The 27,071-nt window shown below is 39.8% G+C and overlaps 1 protein-coding gene across 2 annotated transcripts in view; it reads right to left on the reverse strand.

Annotated features, from left to right (window-relative positions):
- Positions 1-3,108: 3,108 nt before the first annotated feature.
- Positions 3,109-27,071, reverse strand: part of pik3cb (phosphatidylinositol-4,5-bisphosphate 3-kinase, catalytic subunit beta) — a 95,640-nt gene continuing 71,677 nt past the window's right edge. For both annotated transcript variants that reach the window (XM_060905953.1, XM_060905952.1), the window contains exons 12-23: positions 22,454-22,642; positions 22,237-22,358; positions 18,127-18,270; positions 17,749-17,848; positions 12,198-12,388; positions 10,498-10,607; positions 10,266-10,344; positions 9,351-9,518; positions 8,436-8,559; positions 8,202-8,347; positions 7,961-8,093; positions 3,109-5,755 (exon numbers count right to left, since the gene is read on the reverse strand). In XM_060905953.1, coding sequence (XP_060761936.1) covers positions 5,624-5,755; positions 7,961-8,093; positions 8,202-8,347; positions 8,436-8,559; positions 9,351-9,518; positions 10,266-10,344; positions 10,498-10,607; positions 12,198-12,388; positions 17,749-17,848; positions 18,127-18,270; positions 22,237-22,358; positions 22,454-22,642 — 1,638 coding nt within the window. In that variant the 3' untranslated portion in view covers positions 3,109-5,623. The remainder of the gene's footprint in view (positions 5,756-7,960; positions 8,094-8,201; positions 8,348-8,435; positions 8,560-9,350; positions 9,519-10,265; positions 10,345-10,497; positions 10,608-12,197; positions 12,389-17,748; positions 17,849-18,126; positions 18,271-22,236; positions 22,359-22,453; positions 22,643-27,071) is intronic.

Consider the following 27,071-nt stretch of genomic DNA (forward strand, 5'->3'; position numbering starts at 1 on the left):
CCCAACATTTTTGGAATCGGGGTTGTACTTGCATTCCTTTTGTATTATTTTTAAGATATTCATAGTTTCATCTGAGTACCCTGTTTGATTTTATTCACAGAGACAGTAGGCCAAACATGAGGAAAAGAAAAGGGCCAGACATCAGGCATTTTTTTGGTGCTAAAAGAGTAAGTAGTAAATATTAGCACTAAGATCTATAGACAGTTACAGTACAAGTGTAGGTGCAGTTAGGTTTTATACACTGTTTATGTGAATAAAGAAAATGGGTTCCCAGCAGACAGGAGAGGCACAGCAGGACGAAAGAGAGCAAGACATTCAGCAGGGCATTCGGCAGGCAGCAGACAGGCAGCAGACAAACAACAGTGGAACTGAGCAGGCAGCATGTGGCCAAGAGGTGAGAAATTAGGTTGCACTAAAGGGATTCTCTGGAGTGAATCAAATCATAGCACTGTTGTCTGGGCAGATCTGAGAAGGAGAGAATATGCTACATGTAACTGAATTTGCAAACTGGCATGGCTAATGCCAACTGATGGGGACACAGAAAAACAAAACTGAAACAAAGTCTCCTTGCCCTCATGAGTTAAAGTTTGTTGTTTCATCATTTGTAGTGTTGATACCCAGTTTGTTCTGACAAAGAAGGTTATCAGGTTGTACTGCTGTTTTTCTTCTGTGGTAGTACTGTATGGTTTGTCATGCTTCTTAATGACATTAAAAATTATTGTTCAGACTTATTGTGTTGAGTTACTGACACCGACTTCCATAGACGAGACGTGACGGGACTGGGGGGGCGATTGATATGATAGTGGACCATGATGGTACCCCCCAATTATAGTGGGGTAATTCACACTCTGGATGGCCACCAGATAAAATCCTTGTTGGTAGATACCAGAATATCTATTGAACAAAAAACTTAGGTTTAACCACAACTTTTATGGTGTAGATTGCTCCAGGAGTCCATACATTTAGGTGTTCAAGACTGTCCAATAGTCAGTTTCAAAATGGCTGCCAAGGGATAGTCAGAGGCATTTCCAACGATGCCAACCACCATATTTCTGTCTCTTAGGAACCATTTTAACTAAAATACATGGTTGGCAGCTTTTACCCCAGATGTACGGGGGTACAATACCATTTTTATCCTCCAGACTATTGGGACAAAAAACCCTACACTTCACCAAAATGAGAAAAAAGAAACCTATTTTCACACACATGTATGCATTTGAATATGTAACATGGCCTCATGAAGACAAAACATACATGAGCACTTTTGATGGTAGTGGTTTGAATTTATCACATCAGTGTCTATTTGATGCTCTGTAAGACATAAGCATATATAATAGCTGTGTGTATTTGGTGGGAGGAATGAGTTTTGAGAAGTGAGAATATGGTTTTGAGTGCTTTCATTTTGCAAGAGATTCGTGATGCTTTGACAAAGTAGTTACAGTAACTCTTCAGTTTGTGTTTTGAGAAATTGAGCCATAGTTTCTGGAAATATGTTTAAACATTTGGGAAAAACTGGGAAAAAACACCTTCAGTATGTACATTCAAATCTTTTAAAATACATAATAGTACCTTCAAGATCATGTTTGAGCCTATATTTCCATCTCATTTATCAATACTTGAGTAACTGAACATATTCATTCCATCCATCCATCCATCCATTATCTGTAACTGCTTATCCTGTACAGGGTCACAGGCAAGCTGGAGTCTATTCCAGCTGACTATGGGCGAGGGGCAGGATACACCCTGGACAAGTCACCAGATCATCGCAGGGCTGACACAGAGACACAACTATTCACACCTACGGTTAATTTAGAACCACCAATTAGACTAACCTGCATGTCTCTGGGGGAAACCGGAGCACCTGGAGGAAACCCACGCAGACACGGCGAGAACATGCAAACTCCACACAGAAAAGCCCCCGCTGGCCACTAGGCTTGAACCCAGAAATTTCTTGCTGTGAGGCAACAGTGCTAACCACTACACCACCATACCGCCCTAATTGTTTAATTAAAATAAATATTCTATATAGACTACTAGCAAAGTAACTTCACTGCAACAATATTTATATAGCTGTTTATTTTTAGTACAGAATAAAAAAAAATTGACATTTCCTCAATGCAGAGCCTTCAAAGTCATTGAGTGTCTTTTTCCTGCTACACTGTAGAGCTGGTTTAAATTCTCAGTAGACTATGAGTGCAGATGGTTTCATTTTAAAATCACTCATTCTCTAAAAGCATGCTATTTAAAGCAGCTGAAGCTCAAAGTTTTAAGGAGTTCCTTACTCCATGGGCTCATGAAGTAGAGAACTCCTTAAAACTTTGAGCTTCAGCTGCTTTAAATAGCATGCTTTTAGAGAATGAGTGATTTTAAAATGAAACCATCTGCACTCATATAGTCTACTGAGAATTTAAACCAGCTCTATTTAATCAGAGCTCCACAAGCCAGTGTGAGTCCCCCAAATCAAGAGGAGCAAGTTGCTGCCCCTACTCTTCTCCTGCATCAGGCACTTCCCACTAGACAGAGATGCTACTGGAGAATTGGAATCTGTGGCCAGGAATCTGGGCTGACCTTCATAGCCTGCTGTCACTGCAAAACCCACAACCAGGAAAAGTGAAAGGAAAATGAATATATTAGTCATTATGTCAGCCGTTTGCTCTGCATCTGACTGTGTCTCTACCAAGATGTGGTTGTGTGAAGTCTTTATATTCTGAGTAAATTTATCAGTCCATAAATTACAATTATGCTGATAAGTACAATGCACTTCTGCCATATGCACTAGTAAAAGTGGTGATAGCATGAAATTATTTAAATCTGCTTTACAGTCAATCTTGCCATATTAATAAGAAATGCCTTTATGATGGTTCCAGAGAAAATGATTAAAAGATGGAGAGGGTGGAGAGACTTCAGTACTATACCAGTCAGCTTGCTATTCCTGAGTTCCCCTTTAGCTATCTGGCTTTAAAGCAAAACAAGTAAAAATTCAACATGCTGATTGTTCTATCCTGTTTCTCACCATAGCAAATGATAGCCAATAAAATATGATGAAATAAAATAAGAGGCTAGTTCAGCTTGGTAGTTCAACTGTAATGACTGATGAACATCATCAACTACTGTGCAAAAATTTTATTTAAAACTAACATTTTTGTATTGTAATTGTGCTATAATGATGTTCATAAAATGTACAGATAAGCTGCACTGTATGTATCATATAGAACCGTCCATAAATAAGCATATGGAACTGAAAAATATTTCAAGGGGTTCAAACCTGAACTCCAGCCCCCTAGCTTTCCCACTGAACATACTTCATACTTGCATAAAACACATTGTATATCTAGTAACAGTGCAATATTGATGCTTGCTGGCTGTTTATATTTTAACAAAAATGTATCCTGTATTTCTTGCAACAAAAAAAAAAGTCAAGACAGTCTGAAAGAATGCTACATTAGTACCATATAAAAAGCATGCAGATTTATACATGCAGATTTATACGAATAATCTTGGTTTTGGAAATGAAAGGACTCTGCCATCACAAAAGTAAATGAATGCTATACCAAAACTTTAATAGCATTCCTATGACAAACATATCAGTAAGAACAAATCAGAGAATCAGACAGAGAAACCACTTCAGTGTGTGAGAAAATTGAAGGCTAGTATAATACCATACAGCAGCAGTAGTGCACACACATTAAACCAAATTTGCACAAAACAAGATTCATCATATTGCACCAATATCCTCTCAGGCAGAGTATACAAGATGCCATAGGTAATTAAATTTGTTTCTCTGTGTTTTAAACTTTGCTTCTCTCAGGATAATTTAAGCAGCATTAGAAATACACAGCAGGTTAACAATATAAAACATCCACTGGTATGTATAGATATCTGTGTTTAAGGCTGTTTTCACATAATTTCTTTGCTACAGTAAAAACAAAATGCACTGTTTCAGTTAGGTGTCACACCGTTTGGATGAAAAGTATGTTTGAAAACATACATGAGCATAATCTTAAACCACTGTCCTTCAATGGAAATATAATTTTGCATTAAAAACAAATAAAATGTTCTATGGGCACAGATGCTCACTGAAATGGTGTTTAAGCTTTATAGGAATTTTCATACAACCATGATTGTAATCAACTGCCCCTTATTCACATAAAACATATCTGAGATCACCAATGGCCTGTGATAGTGCACTGTTACAATGTTTCTGCTATAGTAAAGTTATAAAGTTACTAATGAACCTATTGAGCTTCATTAGATGAAAAAGACAGAACTGATTATTTCTTAGCTCTGAAACTATTTGCTAACTGAATTCTTGTGTGAGTAAACTCACAAGTCTCAGATACAGTTTATTAGTAGTAGTCTAAACATTTCAGAATAAGAAAATAAATATAAAACATGTAACAATCCTTAAATAATTAAGGTCAAATAAATTCCAGTGTTTAGATACCGCTTGCTTGAAGTAGTCTCGCACGAACAGTAGGATGTTTCCATTGTACAAGGCACAGTTCTGTACATCCCATTTGGCATTTGGTGAGTCTGTGTATCTCTTTTAAAGGCAGTGGAGCCCTACCAAAAGTTGCAATCCCTGAAATATCTCTCTAAACTAAAATACCATTATCTGATTCTTGCTCCAGCATTCTGATCTCATTAATATATTGGGTAATAGTGAATTTTAAAATGGTATGTAGCAGTAAATGCTTTAAAAACAATCCTTTTGGCAATATGAACAACATGAATGAAACTATTTGGGGAAGCTACATTTTGTCATATTTGCTTGTTTCAGTTAAGTAATGGCCATCACAATAATGTTAATAACCCCTCATTTTGTGAATGAACAATGCGTGGGTTATGCTTCTGATTTTTTCAACTTTGTATAACAGTGAACACAATGAATTTGAGATAACAACAACTGGTGGAAGGTAAAAACTTATTTCTTATAGTCTCTTATCTCTGTTTTAACTGACAGGCAACAAGAAGTACTGTTTTGTAAGTCATTTCTGGCTTTAAGGTGGAATGACAAGAATAATTTATAACTTTTCTTCAATTTCACTCAAGTTCGCTCTACAGGCCTTCAGAGTCATCATTTCTGTTTCCAGTTCCATGAAAAAAAAACAAGTTCAGTTCTACTCCATGCACCAGTTCTTATTTCTATTCCATGGTCCCAGGACATCGTCACTGCATTTGTAGATTACAAACAATTATTTCAGCTGCAAGATGATGGCATGACAATTAAAAAAAAAATCTACTCAGCAGTAAATCAAAAAACAAATGGTGATGCTTCACATTGTTCCTGTCAGTGTGCTTCTTACAGTGGGATTTTTTTTTTTTTTGCAATGTGGAAGATTTTTTCATGTTGACATGAAAAGACCATCATCTTCTCCGTTGTTCCCTTTGTTAATCATCCACATCCTTTTAAATCTCAAAAGTCATATTTCTCTTTCAAAGTCATGAAAGTCCTTAGGATCAGCAGCTTTTTATGCTAACTGCATTGAGTAAGTTGTATTTAACCGTTTAACGGTCACCACAACGTTTTTTTTTTTTTTTTTTAAATACAGACAGTGTAGACTGGTTCCAACCATGTGTTCAAGCTTTCTCCTAAACTTGGATCCTTGTTGGCACAAGGGTGTTAGGAGGGATGTGCCACATTGTGAGCCATCCAGTTTACTTTGGTGGTCCAGCTCTCTCGAAGAGCTTCATCAAACTTCTGCCGGAACTGTTTCAGTGCCTCTTCATCGGTCTTACCCAATGCGAGAGAGTCCTGGAACACACAAACACATGGGGAGGGGACATCCAGTAAGCCTTGTTCATGAGAGAGGTCAGAGGACAACGGCCAGACTGGTCTAAGCTGTAGACTACAAATCTACAGTTACAGTGGTGCTTGAAAGTTTGGGAACCCATTAGAATTTTCTATATTTCTGCATAAATATGACCTAAAACATCATCAGATTTTCACACAAGTCCTAAAAGGAGATAAAGAGAACCCAGTTGAACAAATGAGACAAAAATATTATACTTGGTCATTTATTTATTGAGGAAAATGATCCAATATTACATATCTGAGTGGCAAAAGTATGTGAACCTCTAGGATTAGCAGTTAATTTGAAAGTGAAATTAGAGTCAGGTGTTTTCAATCAATGGGATGACAATCAGGTGTGAGTGGGCACCCTGTTTTATTTAAAGAAGAGGGATCTATCAAAGTCTGATCTTCACAACACCCGTTTGTGGAAGTACATCGTGGCATGAACAAAGGAGATTTCTGAGGACCTTAGAAAAAGCATTGTTGATGCTCATCAGGCTGGAAAAGGTTACAAAACCATCTCTAAAGAGTTTGGACTCCACCAATCCACAGTCAGACAGACTGTATACAAATGGAGGAAATTCAAGACCATTGTTACCCTCCCCAGGAGTGGTCGACCAACAAAGATCACTCCAAGAGCAAGGCGTTTAATAGTCGGTGAGGTCACAAAGGACCCTAGGATAACTTCTAAGCAACTGAAGGCCTCTCTCACATTGGCTGATGTTCATGAGTCCACCATCAGGAGAACACTGAACAACAATGGTGTGCATGGTAGGGTTGCAAGGAGAAAGCCACTGCTCTCCAAAAAGAACATTGCTGCTTGTCTGCAGTTTGCTAAAGATCACGTGGACAAGCCAGAAGGCTATTGGAAAAATGTTTTGTGGACAGATGAGACCAAAATAGAACTTTTTGGTTTAAATGAGAAGCATTATGTTTTGGAGAAAGGAAAACACTGCATTCCAGCATAAGAACCTTATCCCATCTGTGAAACATGGTGGTGGTAAAATCATGGTTTGGGCCTGTTTTGCTGCATCTGGGCCAGGACGGTTTGCCATCATTGATGGAACAATGAATTCTGAATTATATCAGTGAATTCTAAAGGAAAATGTCAGGACATCTGTCCATGAACTGAATCTCAAGAGAAGGTGGGTCATGCAGCAAGACAACGACTCTAAGCACACAAGTCGTTCTACCAAAGAATGGTTAAAGAAGAATAAAGTTAAATGTTTTGGAATGGCCAAGTCAAAGTCCTGACCTTAATCCAATCGTAATGTTGTTGAAGGAACTGAAGCAAGCAGTTCATGTGAGGAAAGCCACCAACATCCCAGAGTTGAAGCTGTTCTGTATGGAGCAATGGGCTAAAATTCCTCCAAGCCAGTGTGCAGGACTGGTCAACAGTTACTGGAAATTTTTAGTTGCAGTTATTACTGCACAAGGGGGTCACACCAGATACTGAAAGCAAAGGTTCACATACTTTTGCCACTCATATGTAATATTGGATCATTTCTCCTCAATAAATAAATGACCAATTATATTTTTGTTTCAGGCGGCAAGGTGGTGTAGTGGTTAGTGCTGTCGCCTCACAATAAGAAGGTCCGGGTTCGAGCCCCGTGGCCGGCGAGGGCCTTTCTGTGTGGAGTTTGCATGTTCTCCCCGTGTCCGCGTGGGTTTCCTCCGGGTGCTCCGGTTTCCCCCACAGTCCAAAGACATGCAGGTTAGGTTAACTGGTGACTCTAAATTGACCGTAGGTGTGAGTGTGAATGGTTGTCTGTGTCTATGTGTCAGCCCTGTGATGACCTGGTGACTTGTCCAGGGTGTACCCCGCCTTTCGCCCGTAGTCAGCTGGGATAGGCTCCAGCTTGCCTGTGACCCTGTAGAAGGATAAAGCGGCTAGAGATAATGAGATGAGATATTTTTGTTTCATTTGTTTAATTGGGTTCTCTTTATCTACTTTTAGGACTTGTGTGAAAATCTGATGTTTTAGGTCAAATTTATACAGAAACATAGAAAATTCTAAAGGGTTCAGAAACTGTTTTAAAAAAAAGTGCAAGGTTAAATTGGCATTTTTACAATCGGAGGTTACAGTGGGCACAGGCTCAGCTGTAGATTGTCTCCATGTTAAGAATATCTCTATGTTGACCTGTAACTGGGTGTATGACAGTGTACCTTTAAGTACTGAATGTCCTTGACAGAAGTGAGTTCTGGTAACCCAGAAGTAAGCATCAGGGCAAAGAGTGTGATGAACAGATTTCCATTCTTCCTCAGAATCAGATAAGCATCCTCACAGTACTGCCTAAAACTACACACAAACAGACAAAACATGGAGAGTAGGACACATAACTATGACCATGTCAGAACAGGTGATTTAATGAATGTAGGTGTGAATGAGATGTTGTCTATGACTTGCCTGCCAAATTTCTCAGTGTTACCAGTTTTGCCCTCCTGAATGACATGAATGAAGTCATGTGTGAGAATGAATGGAACACGCTCTCGCTTGATTCCAAACTTTGATTTGAAGTTTCCCAAGATATGACCAAAGTCTATATGGAAGAGCTGACACACACACACACACACGAAAATGTCTTTGTGATTAATTAGTATAAAAAAATATTTTATACCTGGAGCTTGTTCTGATGCTCACCTGCCCTGTGCTTCGGACCATGATGTTGTCACTATGACGATCTCCAATGCCCAGAACATAGGTGGCGACACAATAACCAGCACAAGACAGTGTGAACTCCTCAATGGCTTTCTCCAGAGCCTCACTACAGATACAAAAGACACTCAGATATTTCTCTCACCCCCCCCCACCAAAAAAAAACCCAAACAAAAAACAAAAACCTGGCAAACCTGCTGGCGTAAGCATAGAGCATTTACTTCATTTTAGCATTTAGCTGTTTGGTAGTTATGCAGCTTCCAGTAGCTCAAAGGTATTTTTCAAATTCTGGGCTCTACACTTTTTTGTATTAATAGCACCGGCTAGTAAACTAGCATACTGATTGTGAAAAACATTGTGCTTAGAAGTGCACGTGTTTTTAAACCCGTGTAGACTCTCCTGATAAAGAGGAAACGCCTTTTTCAGAGAAGGGAGTGTGAGATTGATTTGGTTTAAATATTAATGACACCTCATGTGATACAAGTGTTTTTTTTTTTGTTTTTTTTTTACAATAAAAGGTCTACTTTATTATGCAGCCCTACAAACTTAATATTACTGCCCAAATGAGTTTTCCTCCCCTGCTTACTCCAATCCGTACACACACACATACGGTACATGGACACATACATGTGACACCACTAAAGAAACAGTGCTCGATGCAGGTTTCTTATTTTCTCCGTTTTTAGCTGGAAAAACCCCACCAAGGACATACAGCTCATTTGGAGGCACCCTTATAATAAATAAATAAAACCACAATTCGAAAGGTCACTTATAACAGAGGTTTAAGGGCAATTGTTGGACAACCTAAGAAGTGTTTAAAATGTGATACTATTTTGACAAAAAGGAACAAAACTACAGCTACACTGCAGGTATAAAGTTGGTTTACCACTGATGTCTTACCCAGGATTTTTGTCCTTTAGCCAGCTGAGCAGAGCATCTTTGTTGAAGGCTGCAGCAGCTGCCATGTTGCTGCTATTTTTTTGGATGTTAGCAATGGTTTCAGCAGAGGATACAACTTCGATTAGCCCTGTGCGATCTCCTGTTGCCAGGCAACCATAAGGCACAATTCTGTGAGTGAAATAGAAGATTTAACATTATTTGTTAAGTTAAGCAGAAGTTACCTTCTGCTTGGCTCTGTTGAATTTAGCACTGATTAATGATTTAGGTATTGTTTTAAGGTGTCTTATGGAGGTATACTAAAGGTTTATGTCCATAGAGGTTAGATATGAATGATTTCACTTTGTACCAGGCTCCCTTCAAGCCTCGAGCATGGCTCAACTGGATGCACCATCACTCAATATACAAGATAAACATGCACCAAGACTTCTCTCCGTCCTTCACTTCCCCTGGCTGTCCAACAGCCGAGTCGCTGATGGTCTTCAAATGAGGACTAAAAACCTACTTTTTTTAAAATGAGAAGTGTTAAGCACTTCTATTTAAAACAAACAATCTCTTGTCTTGTGCATTTTCTTTCATGCTGAATCTAAACTAACTTCCTCCAACAGCATTTTAGCTTGACAGGATTCTTAGTGCCTGACTTTGTGAACTAACATGTTTTTGATAGAGACAGCAAAGCACTTCTGTAATTCACTCTAGACAAGAGTATCTGCCAAATGCTGTATGTGTGTTACTATAATCATATTACTGAAACTATTAATACAGCTTAAAACTATTTATAGAATAAAACAAATAAATTTGCTGTATAAGTAACCCTTTTAAAAACACATTTTTATCCCCCCACCCGAAGTGATTCTGCAGTTTTCTCAAAAGACAAGAACTTTAGACATTGTCTATAAACAATGATGTGTACACTACCTGAGGTCCAAGTTTGCTTCCTTCCACAGCAAATCCATTAACCTTAGGATCTGCAGAGTCAGCATGTCCTGTCGAAGATCTGAGAATAAAAAGCAATTGATTTCTTTAGTTGCCATTACCTAACTTTTCATGCACTTAGCCACAATTATTTAAGCCTCTGCCCCTCCTTTCAACATTCATGTCCACCTCTCTTCCTCTTTATCCATATCCTTCCCTCTTCACGGTCTCTCACCATCTCCATTCTTGAAGATGAGTCCCAGCGTGTCTCCTACCAGCAGCTTGTTATGGTAAACAATCCAGAGAGGCTTCATTTTGGAGTCCATGTACCTGCACTTCTCCACACTAAATGGAATAGAGGAATTGAGAAATTGAGGGTTACACTTTCTGTTAATACTATACTCACTGTCAGTTTAATAGGAACATCTGTACCCTAGCTCATTCATGTAATTATCCAATCAGCCAATTATGTGGCAGCAGCGCAATGCATGAAATCATGCAGATACAGATCATGCACTTTAGGTGATATTCAAATCAAACATTAGATTGGGGGAAATGTGATCTCTGCTAACTTGTGGCATAGTTAAAGTAATGTTTGTTGTTATTTTTTTTAATTTAGAAGAAAAAGAAGAAACCTTTATTTGTCACATGCACACTTCAAGTACAGTGAAATTCATCCTCTGCATTTAACCCATCTGAAGCAGTGAACACACGCGCACACACACTCAGAGCAGTGGGTAGCCACACCAGAGTGCCCGGGGAGCAGTCAGGGGTCAGGTACCTTGCTCAAGGCCGCCCCACGTCAAACTAACTGTATGTCTTTGGATTGTGGGGGAAACCGGAGCACCTGGAGGAAACCCACGCAGACACGGCGAGAACATGCAAACTCCACACAGAAAGGCCCTCGGCAGCCGCTGGGTTCGAACCCGGAACCTTCTTGCTGTGAAGCGACCGTGCTAACCACTACAAATTGGGGAAGAGGGAGGGGGGAGGACTGGAAAGGTGACTGAAGAGCACTGAACTCATGTTCATGAAACCAGTTTGAGACAACTTTTGCTTTGTGACATAGCGCATTATCCTGCTGGAAATAGCCACTGATAGATGGGTAAATTGTGGCCATGAAGGATGCGCATGGTCACCAACAATATTCAAATAGTCTGTGGCATTCAAGCAAAAATTGATTGGTATTAATGAGCCCACACCAAACAGAAAACGTTCCCCACACCATTATACCACCTCCACCAGCTTGCCGATGCAAGGCAGGTTTGGTTCCTGGATTCATGCTGTTGGTGCCAAATTTTGTGATTCAGCAGAAATCAAGATTCATCAGATAAGGACGTTTTCACGGTCTTCAACTGTTCAGTTTTGTTGAGCCTGTGCCCACTGCAGCCTCAGCTTTCTGCTCTTGGCTGACAGAAGTGGAACCTGATGTGGCCTTCTGCTGCTGTAGCTCATCTGTCTCAAGGTTTGACATCTTGTGCATCCCGAGATGTTTCTTTGCTCACCACCACTGTACATAGTGGATATGCGAGTTACCCTAGGCTTGAACCAGTCGAGCCATTCTCCGTTGACCTCCCTCAACAACAAGGCATTTCTGTCTGAAGAACTGCTGCTCACTGGATGTTTTTCTTTAGTGCATCACTCCAAGTAAACTCTAGAGACAGTTATGCGTGAAAATCCCAGGAGATCAGCAGTTACAGAAATACTCAAACCAGCCCACCTGGCATGAACAATCGTGCCACAGTCAAACTCACTAAGGTTACATCCCCCCATTCTGATAGCTTACCCACAGTTGCTGGCCAGTATTTGCATGATTTTATGCATTGCACTGCTGCCACATGATTGGCTGATTAAATAATTGCATTAATGAGTAGGTGTACAGGTGTTTCTGTTAAAGTGTTGGATGAAGGTATACATAAAGGAAAGCCTTCTTACTTGACATCAGCAAGCAATATTTGGGGGTTCAGTGGTGAGTGAAGGTCTGACAGAATCTCAGTGAAGCCAGTCTGTCTAAGGCACTTCATCATGGCCTCCTTCAGCTGAGCCTCCTTAGTTTTATTCTTTGCCTTTACTGTGCCCAGTTTGATCAACTCACTCACAGCTTTTAGCTTACCGAGCGCCTCCACCTGCATTCAAAAAGAGAAAAGATACAGACAATTAATTATAAGAGTTGTACTCATAAGTTTACATACTCAGTAAAGTTATATATGAGCATTTGTGCTCATAAGTTTAACATTTGTACAGTTTGTATTTTGTGCATATTCAATGAATTTCAAAGCATTCTGAATAGGGCAGCATGGTGGTGTAGCACATGGTCGTTTCACAGCAAGAAGGTTCTGGGTTCAAGCTCAGTGGCTGATGAGGGCCTTTCTGTGTGGAGTTTGCATGGGTTTCCCCCCCCTCCCGAGTGCTCCCTCACAGGTCAAAGACATGCAGTTAGATTAACACAGGGCGGCCTGAAGTGCCCTTGAGCAAGGCACCTAACCCCCAACTGCTCCCTGGGCACTGTAGCATAGCTGCCCACTGCTCTGTGTGTGTGTGTGTGTGTGTGTGTGTGTGTGCGCGCGCGCGCGCGTGTCCACTGCTTCAGATGGGTTAAATGCAGAGGAGGAATTTCACTGTGTGCTCAAGTCTGTGATTGAGTGTACGTGTGACAAATAAAGGCTGCTTCTTCTTTACGGGGAAAAACAAAAAGAGATGCAGGATTATGTGCGGCAGGACTCCTATACGCTTTTGTTATTTGATGAAATGATGGTTGGTCTACTTCATCTTAAACAAGCAGACACCACTTAAATTTTACATACTACAAACTAACCTTAATCTGTTACAAATCTAGCCAGCCATACATTTGGTTCTACATATAGATTTATTTATTTTTACTGAAACTCTACAAGTTACCATAAATCAGTTTTCCAGGAAATGTTAGATCATCTTAATTGTCATGAAATTACAACCCCGATTCCAAAAAAGTTGGGACAAAGTACAAATTGTAAATAAAAACGGAATGCAATAATTTACAAATCTCAAAAACTGATATTGTATTCACAATAGAACATAGACAACATATCAAATGTCGAAAGTGAGACATTTTGAAATTTCATGCCAAATATTGGCTCATTTGAAATTTCATGACAGCAACACATCTCAAAAAAGTTGGGACAGGGGCAATAAGAGGCTGGAAAAGTTAAAGGTACAAAAAAGGAACAGCTGGAGGACCAAATTGCAACTCATTAGGTCAATTGGCAATAGGTCATTAACATGACTGGGTATAAAAAGAGCATCTTGGAGTGGCAGCGGCTCTCAGAAGTAAAGATGGAAAGAGGATCACCAATCCCCCTAATTCTGCGCCGACAAATAGTAGAGCAATATCAGAAAGGAGTTCGACAGTGTAAAATTGCAAAGAGTTTGAACATATCATCATCTACAGTGCATAATATCATCAAAAGATTCAGAGAATCTGGAAGAATCTCTGTGCGTAAGGGTCAAGGCCGGAAAACCATACTGGGTGCCCGTGATCTTCGGGCCCTTAGACGGCACTGCATCACATACAGGCATGCTTCTGTATTGGAAATCACAAAATGGGCTCAGGAATATTTCCAGAGAACATTATCAGTGAACACAATTCACCGTGCCATCCGCCGTTGCCAGCTAAAACTCTATAGTTCAAAGAAGAAGCCATATCTAAACATGATCCAGAAGTGCAGACATCTTCTCTGGGCCAAGGCTCATTTAAAATGGACTGTGGCAAAGTGGAAAACTGTTCTGTGGTCAGACGAATCAAAATGTGAAGTTCTTTATGGAAATTAGGGACGCCGTGTCATTCGGACTAAAGAGGAGAAGGACGACCCAAGTTGTTATCAGTGCTCAGTTCAGAAGTCTGCATCTCTGATGGTATTGGGTTGCATTAGTGCGTGTGGCATGGGCAGCTTACACATCTGGAAAGACACCATCAATGCTGAAAGGTATATCCAGGTTCTAGAGCAACATATGCTCCCATCCAGACGACGTCTCTTTCAGGGAAGGCCTTGCATTTTCCAACATGACAATGCTAAACCACATACTGCATCAATTACAGCATCATGGCTGTGTAGAAGAAGGGTCTGGGTACTGAACTGGCCAGCCTGCAGTCCAGATCTTTCACCCATAGAAAACATTTGGCGCATCATAAAACAGAAGATATGACAAAAAAGACCTAAGACAGTTGAGCAAATAGAATCCTACATTAGACAAGAATGGGTTAACATTCCTATCCCTAAACTTGAGCAACTTGTCTCCTCAGTCCCCAGACGTTTACAGACTGTTGTAAAGAGAAAAGGGGATGTCTCACAGTGGTAAACATGGCCTTGTCCCAACTTTTTTGAGATGTGTTGTTGTCATGAAATTTAAAATCACCCAATTTTTCTCTTTAAATGATAAATTTTCTCAGTTTAAACATTTCACATGTCATCTATGTTCTATTCTGAATAAAATATGGAATTTTGAAACTTCCACATCATTGCATTCTGTTTTTATTTACAATTTGTACTTTGTCCCAACTTTTTTGGAATCGGGGTTGTATATATCAAGTTAACTTTACTGTCAATTCTGCCATATATACAGACAGACAGGATTTAAATATCATTTCTCCCAGACCCTGGGTATAAACATAAATACACAAAAGTAGTTGGGGGGGGGGGGGGGGAAGACAATTAAAAAAAAAAGGTCATGCACAATTTTTTTTTTATACATGAGTATTAAAAGGCACATGTACAAAAACCACACAAACAGAAATAGTGCAAATAGCTTTACAGATATGGGAGTATCTACAACGTGCAAATAAGGTTCCATTTCCGGGTTGAGTAATGAGCAGATTTTTTTTTTTTAATAGTAGTAGTAAAGTATTCAAATTAAAAAGGTACCTAGTTCACAAACGTGGTTACAAGCACTGATTTTGTAAAGTGCAAATTGATATTTCTGAACTTTATCCCATTTGTATTGCAATGGAAAAATCAGGGGCAAGCTGGCATTTAACCCAGTTGTTGTGAAAGCGCAGAGTGCTGCCACAGTAACTGCTTTTGATAAACTTTTTTTTGCCATGTCCTCACATCTCTGGATAGGACAAAAAAAAAAAAAGTTTTCTGCAACACAGTTGCAAATTCTGTGTGGTGTGATGTGGCAGCGGGGCCATGGTCAAGTGTCAGTTTGTGAATGGAGGTCGGGGCCAGGGAACAAGTAGCAAAGTGATCTCACCTGTTGTTAATTGATGTGTGTATGTGTGTCTGTTTCAGTGATGGCCGAGTGGTGGTAAGGAAAGGGAGACCGGAGAGGTGGTGTCTCCTGACCAGAGTGTGCGTGCGTGCGGGGTAAAAGTGACGCTGACAATCTAAGTGAAAAGTGTTTCAACATCATTACCCGCTTGTCTGTGCTTCAGTATTTCACCCACCTCAGGGACATGCGGGTTCAAAGATTTAAAATGATGTTCATAGATTTGAAATGTGTGCCCGTTAATTGCTACTACAGAGTCGGTTGACCAAAGTAGTCTTTAAAGAGAGACATTACTTTTAATTCCTCTAAAAAAACAAACAAAACGATGCTAATATTTATAATTATTAAACATGGTCCCATGTACTACAGTCGAGTACTGTTGCTGACAGTAAGAGACCGCAGAGATGGTATAATTCACAAGCTTTCCTTCAAACGTTAGAGAAATGTAATCAGAACAGTCCAATTACAGACCTATATCCAGTCTGTTCATAGAATAATGTTTTATTGCCTTATAGTGGAGCTCCCCACATGCAAAGTGTACAGAACGACACTCCATACTTAAGAGAATATGGTATTGCATCGACTTGATTTTTTATGGCTTTTGCGACTGTACAACATCTGTACGAATGAACAATGTACATGCACTATCACAGGGTACCAGAATACAAGTGTAAGGCAAAGTATCTCAAACACTTGGCCACCAGACAACGAAATTTCGATCTTTACTCACATAAGATAGATGGGTTTTTATCAGGGGCGTTGCTAGACATAAAGCTCTACTGGGGCACAGCCCCCCCCAAATCCAATCTTTTTTTTTTTGAAAGCTTGCAGTGTATGAAATGTGCTATAGGACATACAGCTTCACTTTAAAATATATACTTTTGCTGTGTGAACGTGCGTGGTGTCACTGTACCTTCCTTCTCCAATTTTGCACGCTTGGCTGCATGCGCATTCCCTACATTCACGTGGACGTGCATAGAATGTGCGCTTTATATTTAGGGACCAAAAGTTGCCTACATTGATGCACCTTGAAGCAGAAAAACATCCACTCTATTCCTGATATTATCGAGCTAAATTAACCATAGGCTATTTTCAGGGTATACTATCTTTACTTTTAAGCTCATGGTCATCTCTTGGACACATTGGTTGTTTATGGTTATTCCGCAGTGCCAAAGACATCTACATGCTCTATATATATATATATATATATATATATATATATATATATATATATATATATATATAAATAACCTCCCCCCAGGACAGTCTAGGTTATGATAATATTTGCATATTTACATCAGCCTTTTCTATCAAGGAAAAACATTTTGCGTTGATGAATTTTCCATGTTCTTGAATGTTTGCCACTATAAGAAGCATGGCAACCGAAATGTCTTTTCATACTTGTCTGGATTGTCTGGAATCTGGCAACATAAATATCATAATGATGGGATAGCCTACTGTATGTCTTAACAATAATTTGTAAAAATATTGCATGTCCCGACATAACTACATAATGTAAGCTGCATTAGAATATCAGTCCGAAGTTGGGGACAAATTGTTGCTGTAATTTGCTGTTGCTGTAATTTCAAAACCAGAAAGGCAAAAGGCATAGATGAATATACCATTCGAAACAGTAGGGACCTGCTGTTTATTTTGATGTATGGTTTGTCATGTAAACTCCAGCATTAGTGAGGTATTGCACTGACAAGGAGGGGTGTGGAGATGGACGCAGAGCTATATGCAGAATATGACTAAATTTTATGCGAATGCATTGATGTTAATTTTATCGCAAACTGTTTATCACAGCAACTAGTGGGTAGCACCGTTGGGAAGCTCAAGTCGTGTGGTTTCACGTGATATATGTTTGTTAATTGTATGATAAGTATTCCATCAGCAATTTAATAGAGATGAATGGGTACGATTTGGACGCGTCGGTCATATATGGTTATTCTGCAGTGCCAAAGACATTACTGTTTCTGAAATGTGATCAGGAAATTTTACTGGGATGCAACAGATATATACTGGGGCATGTGCCCCAGTAAAATGGGTCTGGCGACACAGATGGTTTTTATCCAGCACTTATTTTTAATTTGCTTTAAAAAAATAACATGGGATTATTTACACTCACTCATTGGGAGTGCCACTTGTAGGCAGTGCCTAAATATATATTCAAGTCTTTTAAATTAAATGCATTGTTTTGCATTTAAAGGTTGGTCATAAAATTCTATTTCAAAACTTATACCTGTTTTTTAAGCACTTCAATGTGGGTGATGCTCCCTCTACAGTATGCCTCTAATATCAGGGCATATTGCACAGATACTGCTGGCATGTGCATCTCTGACCTGGAAACACAGACACAAATTTTACAATGGTTGAGACTCTAACCTTGGAAAATAGATTCCTAGATTTTAAATGCAGCTCAAAGTGTAGTCAGATATTACATTTTAAATGTCAAAGTTAAAATGTCCAAACTATTGTTGATTACCATTTTCAACTTGTAGTCAAAGTCTTAAATATATGGAGCACACCACTAAAGTAACAGTACTAATGAAGAGCTACAGAACAATATAAAATATAAATAGCTTTAAACTATTTGCACAGACACAGTGAACACACTTGCCTAAGATGCCAGAAGAGGAAATGTCCAATTTTACGATTGGCTTGAGCACGCTGCAGCAAATACTGTGTGAGGGCACAGTCATAATATGGTTCATAGCGCAACACCTGCACTAGCTGCAGCAAATACTGCAACAGTTCTTCATCACTGATACAAAACAGGAAGAAAGGAAAGCAAAAATGGAAGAGCTCTGTAAGACACCATGAGCAGCAGAATATTGTACATTTCATCACAGTAGGGACAGACAGATATTTATTTTTGTTTAAATTACATACCCCGATCAGCCATTAAAAAAAACAAAACAAAAAAACCTGATAGGTAAAGTGAATTACATTGATTATTTTATTACAATGGCAGCTGTCAAGGGGTGGCATATATTAGGCAGGAATAAAACAGTCAGTCCTCAAAGTTGATGTGTTGGAAGCAGGAAAAAATAGCCTCAACGAGGCTGTAGCTCATACTGGCCAAGACACCCATAAAATCATAAATAGGACAGGTAGTGCCACCATCTTGACAAGTTTTATGCACATCCACCTGGGGAACACTGTATGTGAGTTTGATCAAAATCCAATCAATCCTGTAGGAGGAGTAGCAATTTTTGTAAATTGTGGATGGACAACGATGGATGACGGGTGGTCACATAAGCTCATCTGGCCTGGCCTGTGGCCGAATGAGCTAATAAAAACGGGCAAGTGACCGACTTTGACAAGGGTCAAATTGTGATGGCTAGATGACTGGGTCTGAGCATCTCCAAAATGGCACATCTTGTGGGGTGTTCCAGGTATGCAGTGGTTAGTACCTACCAAAAGTGGTCCAAGGAAGGACAACAAGCAAACTGGTGACAGGGTCATGGGTGTCAAAGGCTCACTGAGTCGCATGGGGCATGAAGGCTAGCCCATATGGTCCAATCCCGCAGAAGAGCTACTGTAGCACAAACTGCTGAAAAAGTTAATGCTGGCTAAAACATAAAGGTGTCAGAATTAACGTTTTCAGCAGTTTGTGCTACAGTAGCTCTTCTGTGGGATTGGACCATATGGACTAGCCTTCATGCCCCATGCGAATCAATGAGCCTTGGCTGCCCATGACCCTGTCACTGGTTCACTGGTTGTCCTTTCTTGGACCACTTTTGGTAAGTACCAACCACTGCATACTGGGAACACCCCACAAGATGTGCCATTTTGGAAATGCTCAGCTCTAGTCATCTAGCCATCACAATTTTGCCCTTGTCAAAGTCCCTCAGATCCTTATACTTACCCATTTTTCCTGCTTCAAACACATCAACTTTGAGAACCGACTGTTCTCTTGCTGCCCACTCCTTTACAGATGCTATTGTAACAACAATCAATGTATATTTTTCTGTCTTTAGAAAATGTCTGCCTTCTCACAAACACTGTCCTCGAACAGCTACAAACATTCATCAACTAGATGTCCATTTCTTATTACAACAGTCAACCAAAGCAGACAACAGAGGTCTGCGTTGGTAGACAAGAAGTCACAAGTAATCCTCCCCAAAAATTTAGTTATAGCCAATATCCAGCCTCCAGTTAGATCTCCCTATCCTGCAACAGCTACCAACCAGGGAGGGCAAAGGATATCAAGTGCTTCCTCTTGTGAAGCCACCCGACTGCATCTTTCCAATCATTTATGTAAATTATGTATAATATAGAAAACAATGAACATCTCAGTTCTATATTTTACAATAACTAAAATAGATATTACATAAATCTCTACTTAATTTTTCATTATGAAATGTTTAATTCATATTAAGTCGTATTAAAAAAGATTCAGCAAGATTTTAAACTAGCCTCAAAATTAAAGATATATACTTTTGAAGGATCTGACTTTAAATTTCCTTGCACAATTTCAGAATTGATTTCATATACAGTTGTGGCCAGAAGTTTACATACAGTGACATGAATGTCATCTTGGATATGAATGTCATGGCAATATTTGGGCTTTCAGTAATTTCTTTGAACTGTTCTTTTTCTGTAGCAGAATGTATAGCATACATCTTTAATTGAAAAAAAAAACACTAGAATTTGGTGCACAAGTTTTAATTTTCTTTGGGTTTTCTGAAATCAACGCAGGGTCAAAGTTATACATATGGGGTCAAAAATTTATATACGCTCACTTGGATTATTAATTCAGAGGTACTGAAACTTCCAAAATGTCTCTCATCTTGCCAAGGCCAAGGTCCCTTAACTTCCGGTTAGTGATCATGATTGACTACAGCTGGTAGCTTCTCTGTGCCTTCATAAAAAGGGCTTGTTTACAGCACTCATTGGATTGACCAACACAGTAAAATGGGAAAGTCCAAGGAGCTCAGTGCAGATCTGAGAAAGAGGACACAACTCCGGAATGTCTCTTGGAGCCATTTCTAAACAACTGCAAATTCCAAGATCAGTTCAAACAATTGTATGCAAGTTATTGTGAGGTGTAGTCACTTTGCCAAGCCACTTTGCTTCAAGAAAACCCAAACTGTCACCCTCAGCTGATAGGAAATTGGTTTGGATGGTCAGGAACAACCTGGGAACCACCATGGCACAGCCTTGCCATGAACTGGAAGCTGATGGATCACTGTCTACAGTTCAGATCACCATGGACTAAGAGGCTGCTATCCAAGAAATAATCAAAATTGACACCTTCAAGTTTAAAGTTTGAAGATGAACACAGACAAGAAAAACCCTTCTGGAAGATAGCTGCATGGTCAGAGGAGACAAAGATTGAGTTGTTTGGCCACAATAACCATCATGTATAGAGGGACACTGTACCAGCTGGTGGTGGTGGTAGGATCATCATGCTCTGGGGCTGTTTTGCTGCCAGTGGAACTGGTTCATTGCACAAAGTGGATGGAATAATGAAGGAGGAGGACTACCTCAAAATTCAGCATAAACCATCAGAAACTTCAACACGACTTGGGACTTGCAGCAAGACAATGAACCCAAACACATATGACAGCTGGTTATGGAGGATAAAGCAGGCTAACATTAAGCTTAAAATAAGCACTGACTTCAACCCTATTGAAAATATATGGACCGTGCTTATAAGTCGAGTCCATGCCAAGAAAAAAAAAATTTAAATTGAACTCTACTGATTCTACCATGAAGAGTCATGAAATATCCAACCATAATTCTACCAGAATCTTGTTCATGGTAAATTAAAATGTTTGGTCAAGGTGAATCTTGCGAAGAGACATTTTATCCAAATATTAGGTGTGCTGTATGTATATTTTTGATGCTATATGTATAATTTTGACCCTGTGTTGATTTCAGAAAACCCAAAGAAAATTAAAACTTGTGCACCAAATTCTAGTGGGTTTTTTTTTTCAAATTAAAGATGTATGCTATACATTCTGCCACAGAAAAAGAACAGTTCAAAGAAATTACTGAAAGCCCAAATATTGCCATGACATTCATATCCAAGATGACAGTGACATCAATGTAAACTTCTGACCACAACTGTAAGAGTTGTTCATTGTTTTGTACACTGTACAATATTTACATAAAAACCAGTTGATTTAATTGAACAAACATGTGCAGAACAAACATTTTGTTTTACCAATTAAGAAGGAAGTATGCACGTAAACCTTTATGGGGTTTACATCTTACGTCAAAAAGACAAGGGCAGCTTTCCCCAAAATAATCTGGTGGTTACAGTAAAAACCTGTATATACTCATACTCCAGTTTGGAGTCACCAATACAATGATCAGACCTTATTAAGATGTGGTCAGGTTTAATTGTTTCCATTTCCTTGCATTACAAGTTGTGCTCACAAATTAAACATCTTGTTCTTTCACATTACCAAGTCAGTCAATGCCATGACAATTATCACATTCCCATTACTTAATGATCCCATTCCACATGTTACCAAGTTATGGTCATGCATAAGCAGAAATGCCAACAGTGGCACTCTGTATTTATTTCTAGAACATCTGAATATAAATATTAGTACCATACTTGAAAAAGCACTAACCGATGGACAGTTGTTACAAAATGGCCATCAACATAATGGTCCGCATATTTGCTTTCAAAGAAAATGCAATAACCAAAAAAAGAAAGAAAAACAAAACAATTAAGTCAGTATAAACAAGCATGACAGTGTTGAGCACTTACTTCATATCTTGCAGACAACTGACTGCATACTCTCGGACATATTGATCCGGGTAGTTAAAATCCAGTAGCTCTAAAGCATCTCGAGGACATATTTTAGGCCAAATCTGCAACAATGCCTGCAACTGAAGAAAAGGCAAGAACAAGATGGATATAGAGAAATCTTCCTACTAAGAGAAGATGGTTGAAGTCACCCATGCGTACATGTTTATTTACATACCTGCGCCATGTCTTCATGTTTATTCCATTTGACAGACAGTAGTAGTTTAGGGAGGGACTGTGGAAAGTTCTCTCGGCAGTCACAGCGCAGAGTCCATATCAGATCCTTCTCATTTTCACACAGTTGTGACAGTGGATCCCTTTCCATGATTTCTTTCAACTCGATGTAGAACTTCTTCCCTCCTCGCCCCTGCACGCAGACCAATTTGTTGTAGTTGACAAATATGCATATTTTTATACACCACTAAGAACTGTTTAGGTTATGATTGGTTATACTACTGTAGGAAGTAAAACTGAGTTTAAAACGCATTCAGTATTTCCCTTTGGCACTGTGCCCAAGTATATTTTGCCCCAATTGGGCAAACTGTGAGGGATTTCGGAGCAGGTTGGAGCCCCAGAGGTGAGGTATGCAAGACCCACCAGTGTGTGGACCCACTCTGACGCTCACCAATCCAACCACCTGCTGCCTTGTAGGTTAGGCTTTTAAGCAAAGGCTAGGAGAAGGAAACTCCGAAATCAAATCTACCTGCTGCCTTGCAGGTTATGCTTATTTAGGCAAAGGCTACACCAGGGACAATTTTCCTCCTACAGTCTCTCTATATAAAATTGCAAGGGGGTTGGGTTGCAGGCTAGCACCCGTAAAGAAAACTAAGCTACAAAAACGGATCAAAACGCTTCAAGAATGACAATGCAGCAAGGACAACAGTCGTCTTAAGCTGGAGACAGTATGATGGACACCAGTGAAAGACTCTCAGAGGAAGCTAGTGCCACAAAATCTCGAGTCCTGCCTGCAAAAATGGTAACATGTATTGGATACTGGAATGTTAGAACCCTATTCCAGTCATCAAAGATGGCACAGGTTATCAGTGAGATGGATACATACAAAATCAACATCTTGGGCCTGAGCGAGGCAAGCTGGACAGATTCAGGCAGATTTAAAACAGGAGACAAGACTATTCTGTTCTCTGGCCATCAGGATAACATCCACCGTGATGGTGTTGCCCTTATACTGGACAAACAGGCAGGTAATGCACTAGAGGAATGGACACCTGTAAATGAACAACTTCTCACAGCAAGATTCATCACTTCACATGCCAGAGGAACCTTCATCCGATGCTATGCCACACACCGAATGACCATGACAATGCTGACAAGGACACCTTCTACCAACAACTTCAAGACCTGGTTGAGAAAGTACTGAGACATGACATCCTTTTGGTCATGGGGAACTTGAATGCACAAATTGGAGGTGACCGAGCAGGTTTTGAGCACGTCCTTGGTCCATATGGTTATGGAAAGTGAACAGATAATGGTGACCATTTTGTACAGTTCTGCGCCATAAAACATGAAGGTTGGGTCAACACTGTTTGACCATAAACATTCATAAGAGCACATTGACTTCTAATGATGATAGAACACAGACACAAATCGACCACAATGCAATAGGCCCCAAGTGGAGAATACCTTGTCTGCAAGATGTATGTGTATATCGTGGAGCAGATGTTTGTACTGACCATAGTGAAGCTGAAGATCAAGCTGAAGAAACAGAAAAAGAAAGACAAGACCAAAAAGATACGACACCAGCAAACTGGAAGACACTGCTACACAAGCACAATTCCAATCCCATCTGAACAACAGGTATACTGCCTTGCCTAAACCAACGCCAGGTGCCAGAGAATGGTGGGACCAGATGAAGGATGCAATGCCATCTGCTGGAGAAGAAATTTTGGGGCTCAGGAAGCCCCTCAAGGAATTTTGGATCAGTGACAACACATGGGGTTTAATAGCTTAGAGGAAGCAACTCCACTTGAAAAGACACCAGTGCTTTCCTAACCGAACACCCTGCCAGGAGTGTACTGAAAAGGACAAAGAGGTGAAACAAAGTGCTCAAAAGGGACAAGAGAGAATGGTTAAACAGACAAGTGGAAGAAGCCAAAGAAGCTGCCAACACAATGACATGCGAACTGTCTGCCAGATCGCAAAGGTGGTACGGTGGTGCTTGAAAGTTTGTGAACCCTTTAGAATTTTCTATATTTCTGCATAAACATGACCTAAAACATCATCAGATTTTCACACAAGTAGAAAAAGAGAACCCAGTTAAACAAATGAGACAAAAATATTATCCTTGGTCATTTATTTATTGAGGAAAATGATCCAATATTACATATCTGAGTGGCAAAAGTATGTGAACCTCTAGGATTAGCAGTTAATTTGAAGGTGAAATTAGAGTCAGGTGTTTTCAATCAGTGGGATGACAATCAGGTGTGAGTTGGCACCCTGTTTTATTTAAAGAACAGGGATCTATCAAAGTCTGATCTTCACAACACATGTTTGTGGAAGTGTATCATGGCATGAACAAAGGAGATTTCTGAGGACCTCAGAAAAAGCATTGTTGATGCTCATCAAGCTGGAAAAGGTTACAAAACCATCTCTAAAGAGTTTGGACTCCACCAATCCACAGTCAGACAGACTGTGTATAAATGGAGGAAATTTATCAACAACCATCTGCAAATTATGCCTCTGCTGGTTAGGACATGTATTGAGACTCTCCATGACAAGACCTGCAAACCAGGCCGCTAAATGGGTCCCAACAGACAAGAGAAAAAGAGGGCAACCCAAAATGAGCTGGCGACAAATGGTGAAGAGGGACCTACATCTGGTCAATAAAATCTGGAACGATGCCAACAGAATAGCGCAGGACTGGTAGAAATAGAGTGCCTTGACCGCCTCATGCATCGTTAGATGCAGGAGTGACTAAGTCTGAGTGTGTGTGTGTGTGTGTGTGTGTGTGTGTGTGTGTGTGTGTGTGTGTGTGTGTGTGTGTGTGCGCGAGTGATTCAAATGTATTAATCTGATCCAAGAAAGCATGTGACTTGTTTCCTATTTGTTTGTGACATGAGAGCAGAGGGTGGAAGGGCAATGGGAGCAACATGAATGTTTTAGTTTTTTGAGAGCAAGTATATTTCTTTGTACCAATACTATGTGGCAACTTTTGAGTGCTTTTTCAGCCATATCAGCCTGTTTATAGAACCAAACTGCTCTTGAACAGTTAAGAGACATGCACAGTATGCGCTCCTCTTTATCCTGTTTAAGTACCAAGCTTTATCGTGCTCCACTTGTAAATCAGTAAAACCAGTTACTACCAGGGAAAATAAGACACACAAACCAATGACAGGATGAGGGTGGAAACAAAACAAAACATGAATTAAAAGCAAAACAAAAGCCCACAGAGCCCTTGCCATGAAAGCCACAATGCAGAGCAGAAAGTGTGCGATTTCAACACTGGCACAACCTGCAAGCCATTTCTGGAACAAAGAAAACGTCATTCTTATATATAACTTTTATTGTAACCAGTATAGCAGGTAGCAAGCAGCATTGGCAATTTGAAGCAGCAGCTTAATGAACATACAAGTATTAATAACATTAATGATGTATGCACTAATTCTGTCCAATCAGGACAGAAGGAGAGGGAGAGAGACACAAAGCGTAAGCAAAGCAAACAGTAGTGAGAAAAGGAAAGTGTCTGATGGCACATAGAGAAAAGATTTCAAGAATCTTGCTGTTTTAGCTTTTTTCTGGCTGAACAAATAGGGTCTTTTTGTTCTCCAATTTAGGAAGGAGAGATTATAGTCACCTGATTTGTAGCCACACCATTATAATTTACATAAATTATTTAGGTTCATTTCAAAACATGATTTCATTGCTTATCCATCCATCCACCCATCCATCATCTATACCGTTTATCCGTCAGGGTTGTGAAGAAACTGGAGCCAATCCCAGCTGACTGGGTGAGAACCGGGGTACACCCTGCGCAAGTCACCAATCTATCACAGGACAAACAACCATTTCACACACATTCACACCTATGGGCAATTTAGAGGAGCCAGCTGACCCAATCCACATGTCTTTGAACTGTGGGAGGAAACTGGACTGCCTGAAGGAAACCCATGCAGGCACGGGGAGAACATGCAAACCCAGAACCTTCTTGCTTTGAGGCAACAGTGCTAACTATTGCACCACCATGCCACCCATCGATTGCTTATATGAAATTTAATTCGAACATTTCTTATCTTAGTTTGAATTGCACAGAGCGAGTGTGATCAATTCATGTAGTGTTAACACTGTTCAATTATGTTGTGCCACCTCAGAATGCCAGGGTCACAAATTCATTTTTGAGCTCAGGTGACGTGATGTTATTCCAGGGCTTTGGAAATACATGAACAAATCATGCTGGATATATGAAAGTGTGTTAATGTAACTGAATGCATCCATGTGGAATCGATGTACACATTTGAATTAAGTACATTTCAGTGAACTTTTTATTCAGTGCAATTGTGAAGTTGTTGAGCTAGAGAACTGATATTTTTAAATAGTATGCAAGCACTATCCAATTCACACCAAATTGTTTTTCAGTTTGTGCCCATTTTTAACATTAGAATCACATATGAAGTTGGAAAAAAAAGAACACTGGAAACAATCAGAAGTTTGTTGTCTACATTATATTTTATCTGGCTAGAGTCAGGAGCATATGGCCCTTTTCCACTACCCTTTTTCAGCTCACTTCAGCTCGCTTCAGCTCACTTCAGCCCGACATGGCTCGCGTTTCGACTACCAAAAAC

Source organism: Neoarius graeffei, chromosome 23 (assembly GCF_027579695.1).
Source record: "Neoarius graeffei isolate fNeoGra1 chromosome 23, fNeoGra1.pri, whole genome shotgun sequence".
Lineage (NCBI taxonomy): Eukaryota > Metazoa > Chordata > Actinopteri > Siluriformes > Ariidae > Neoarius > Neoarius graeffei.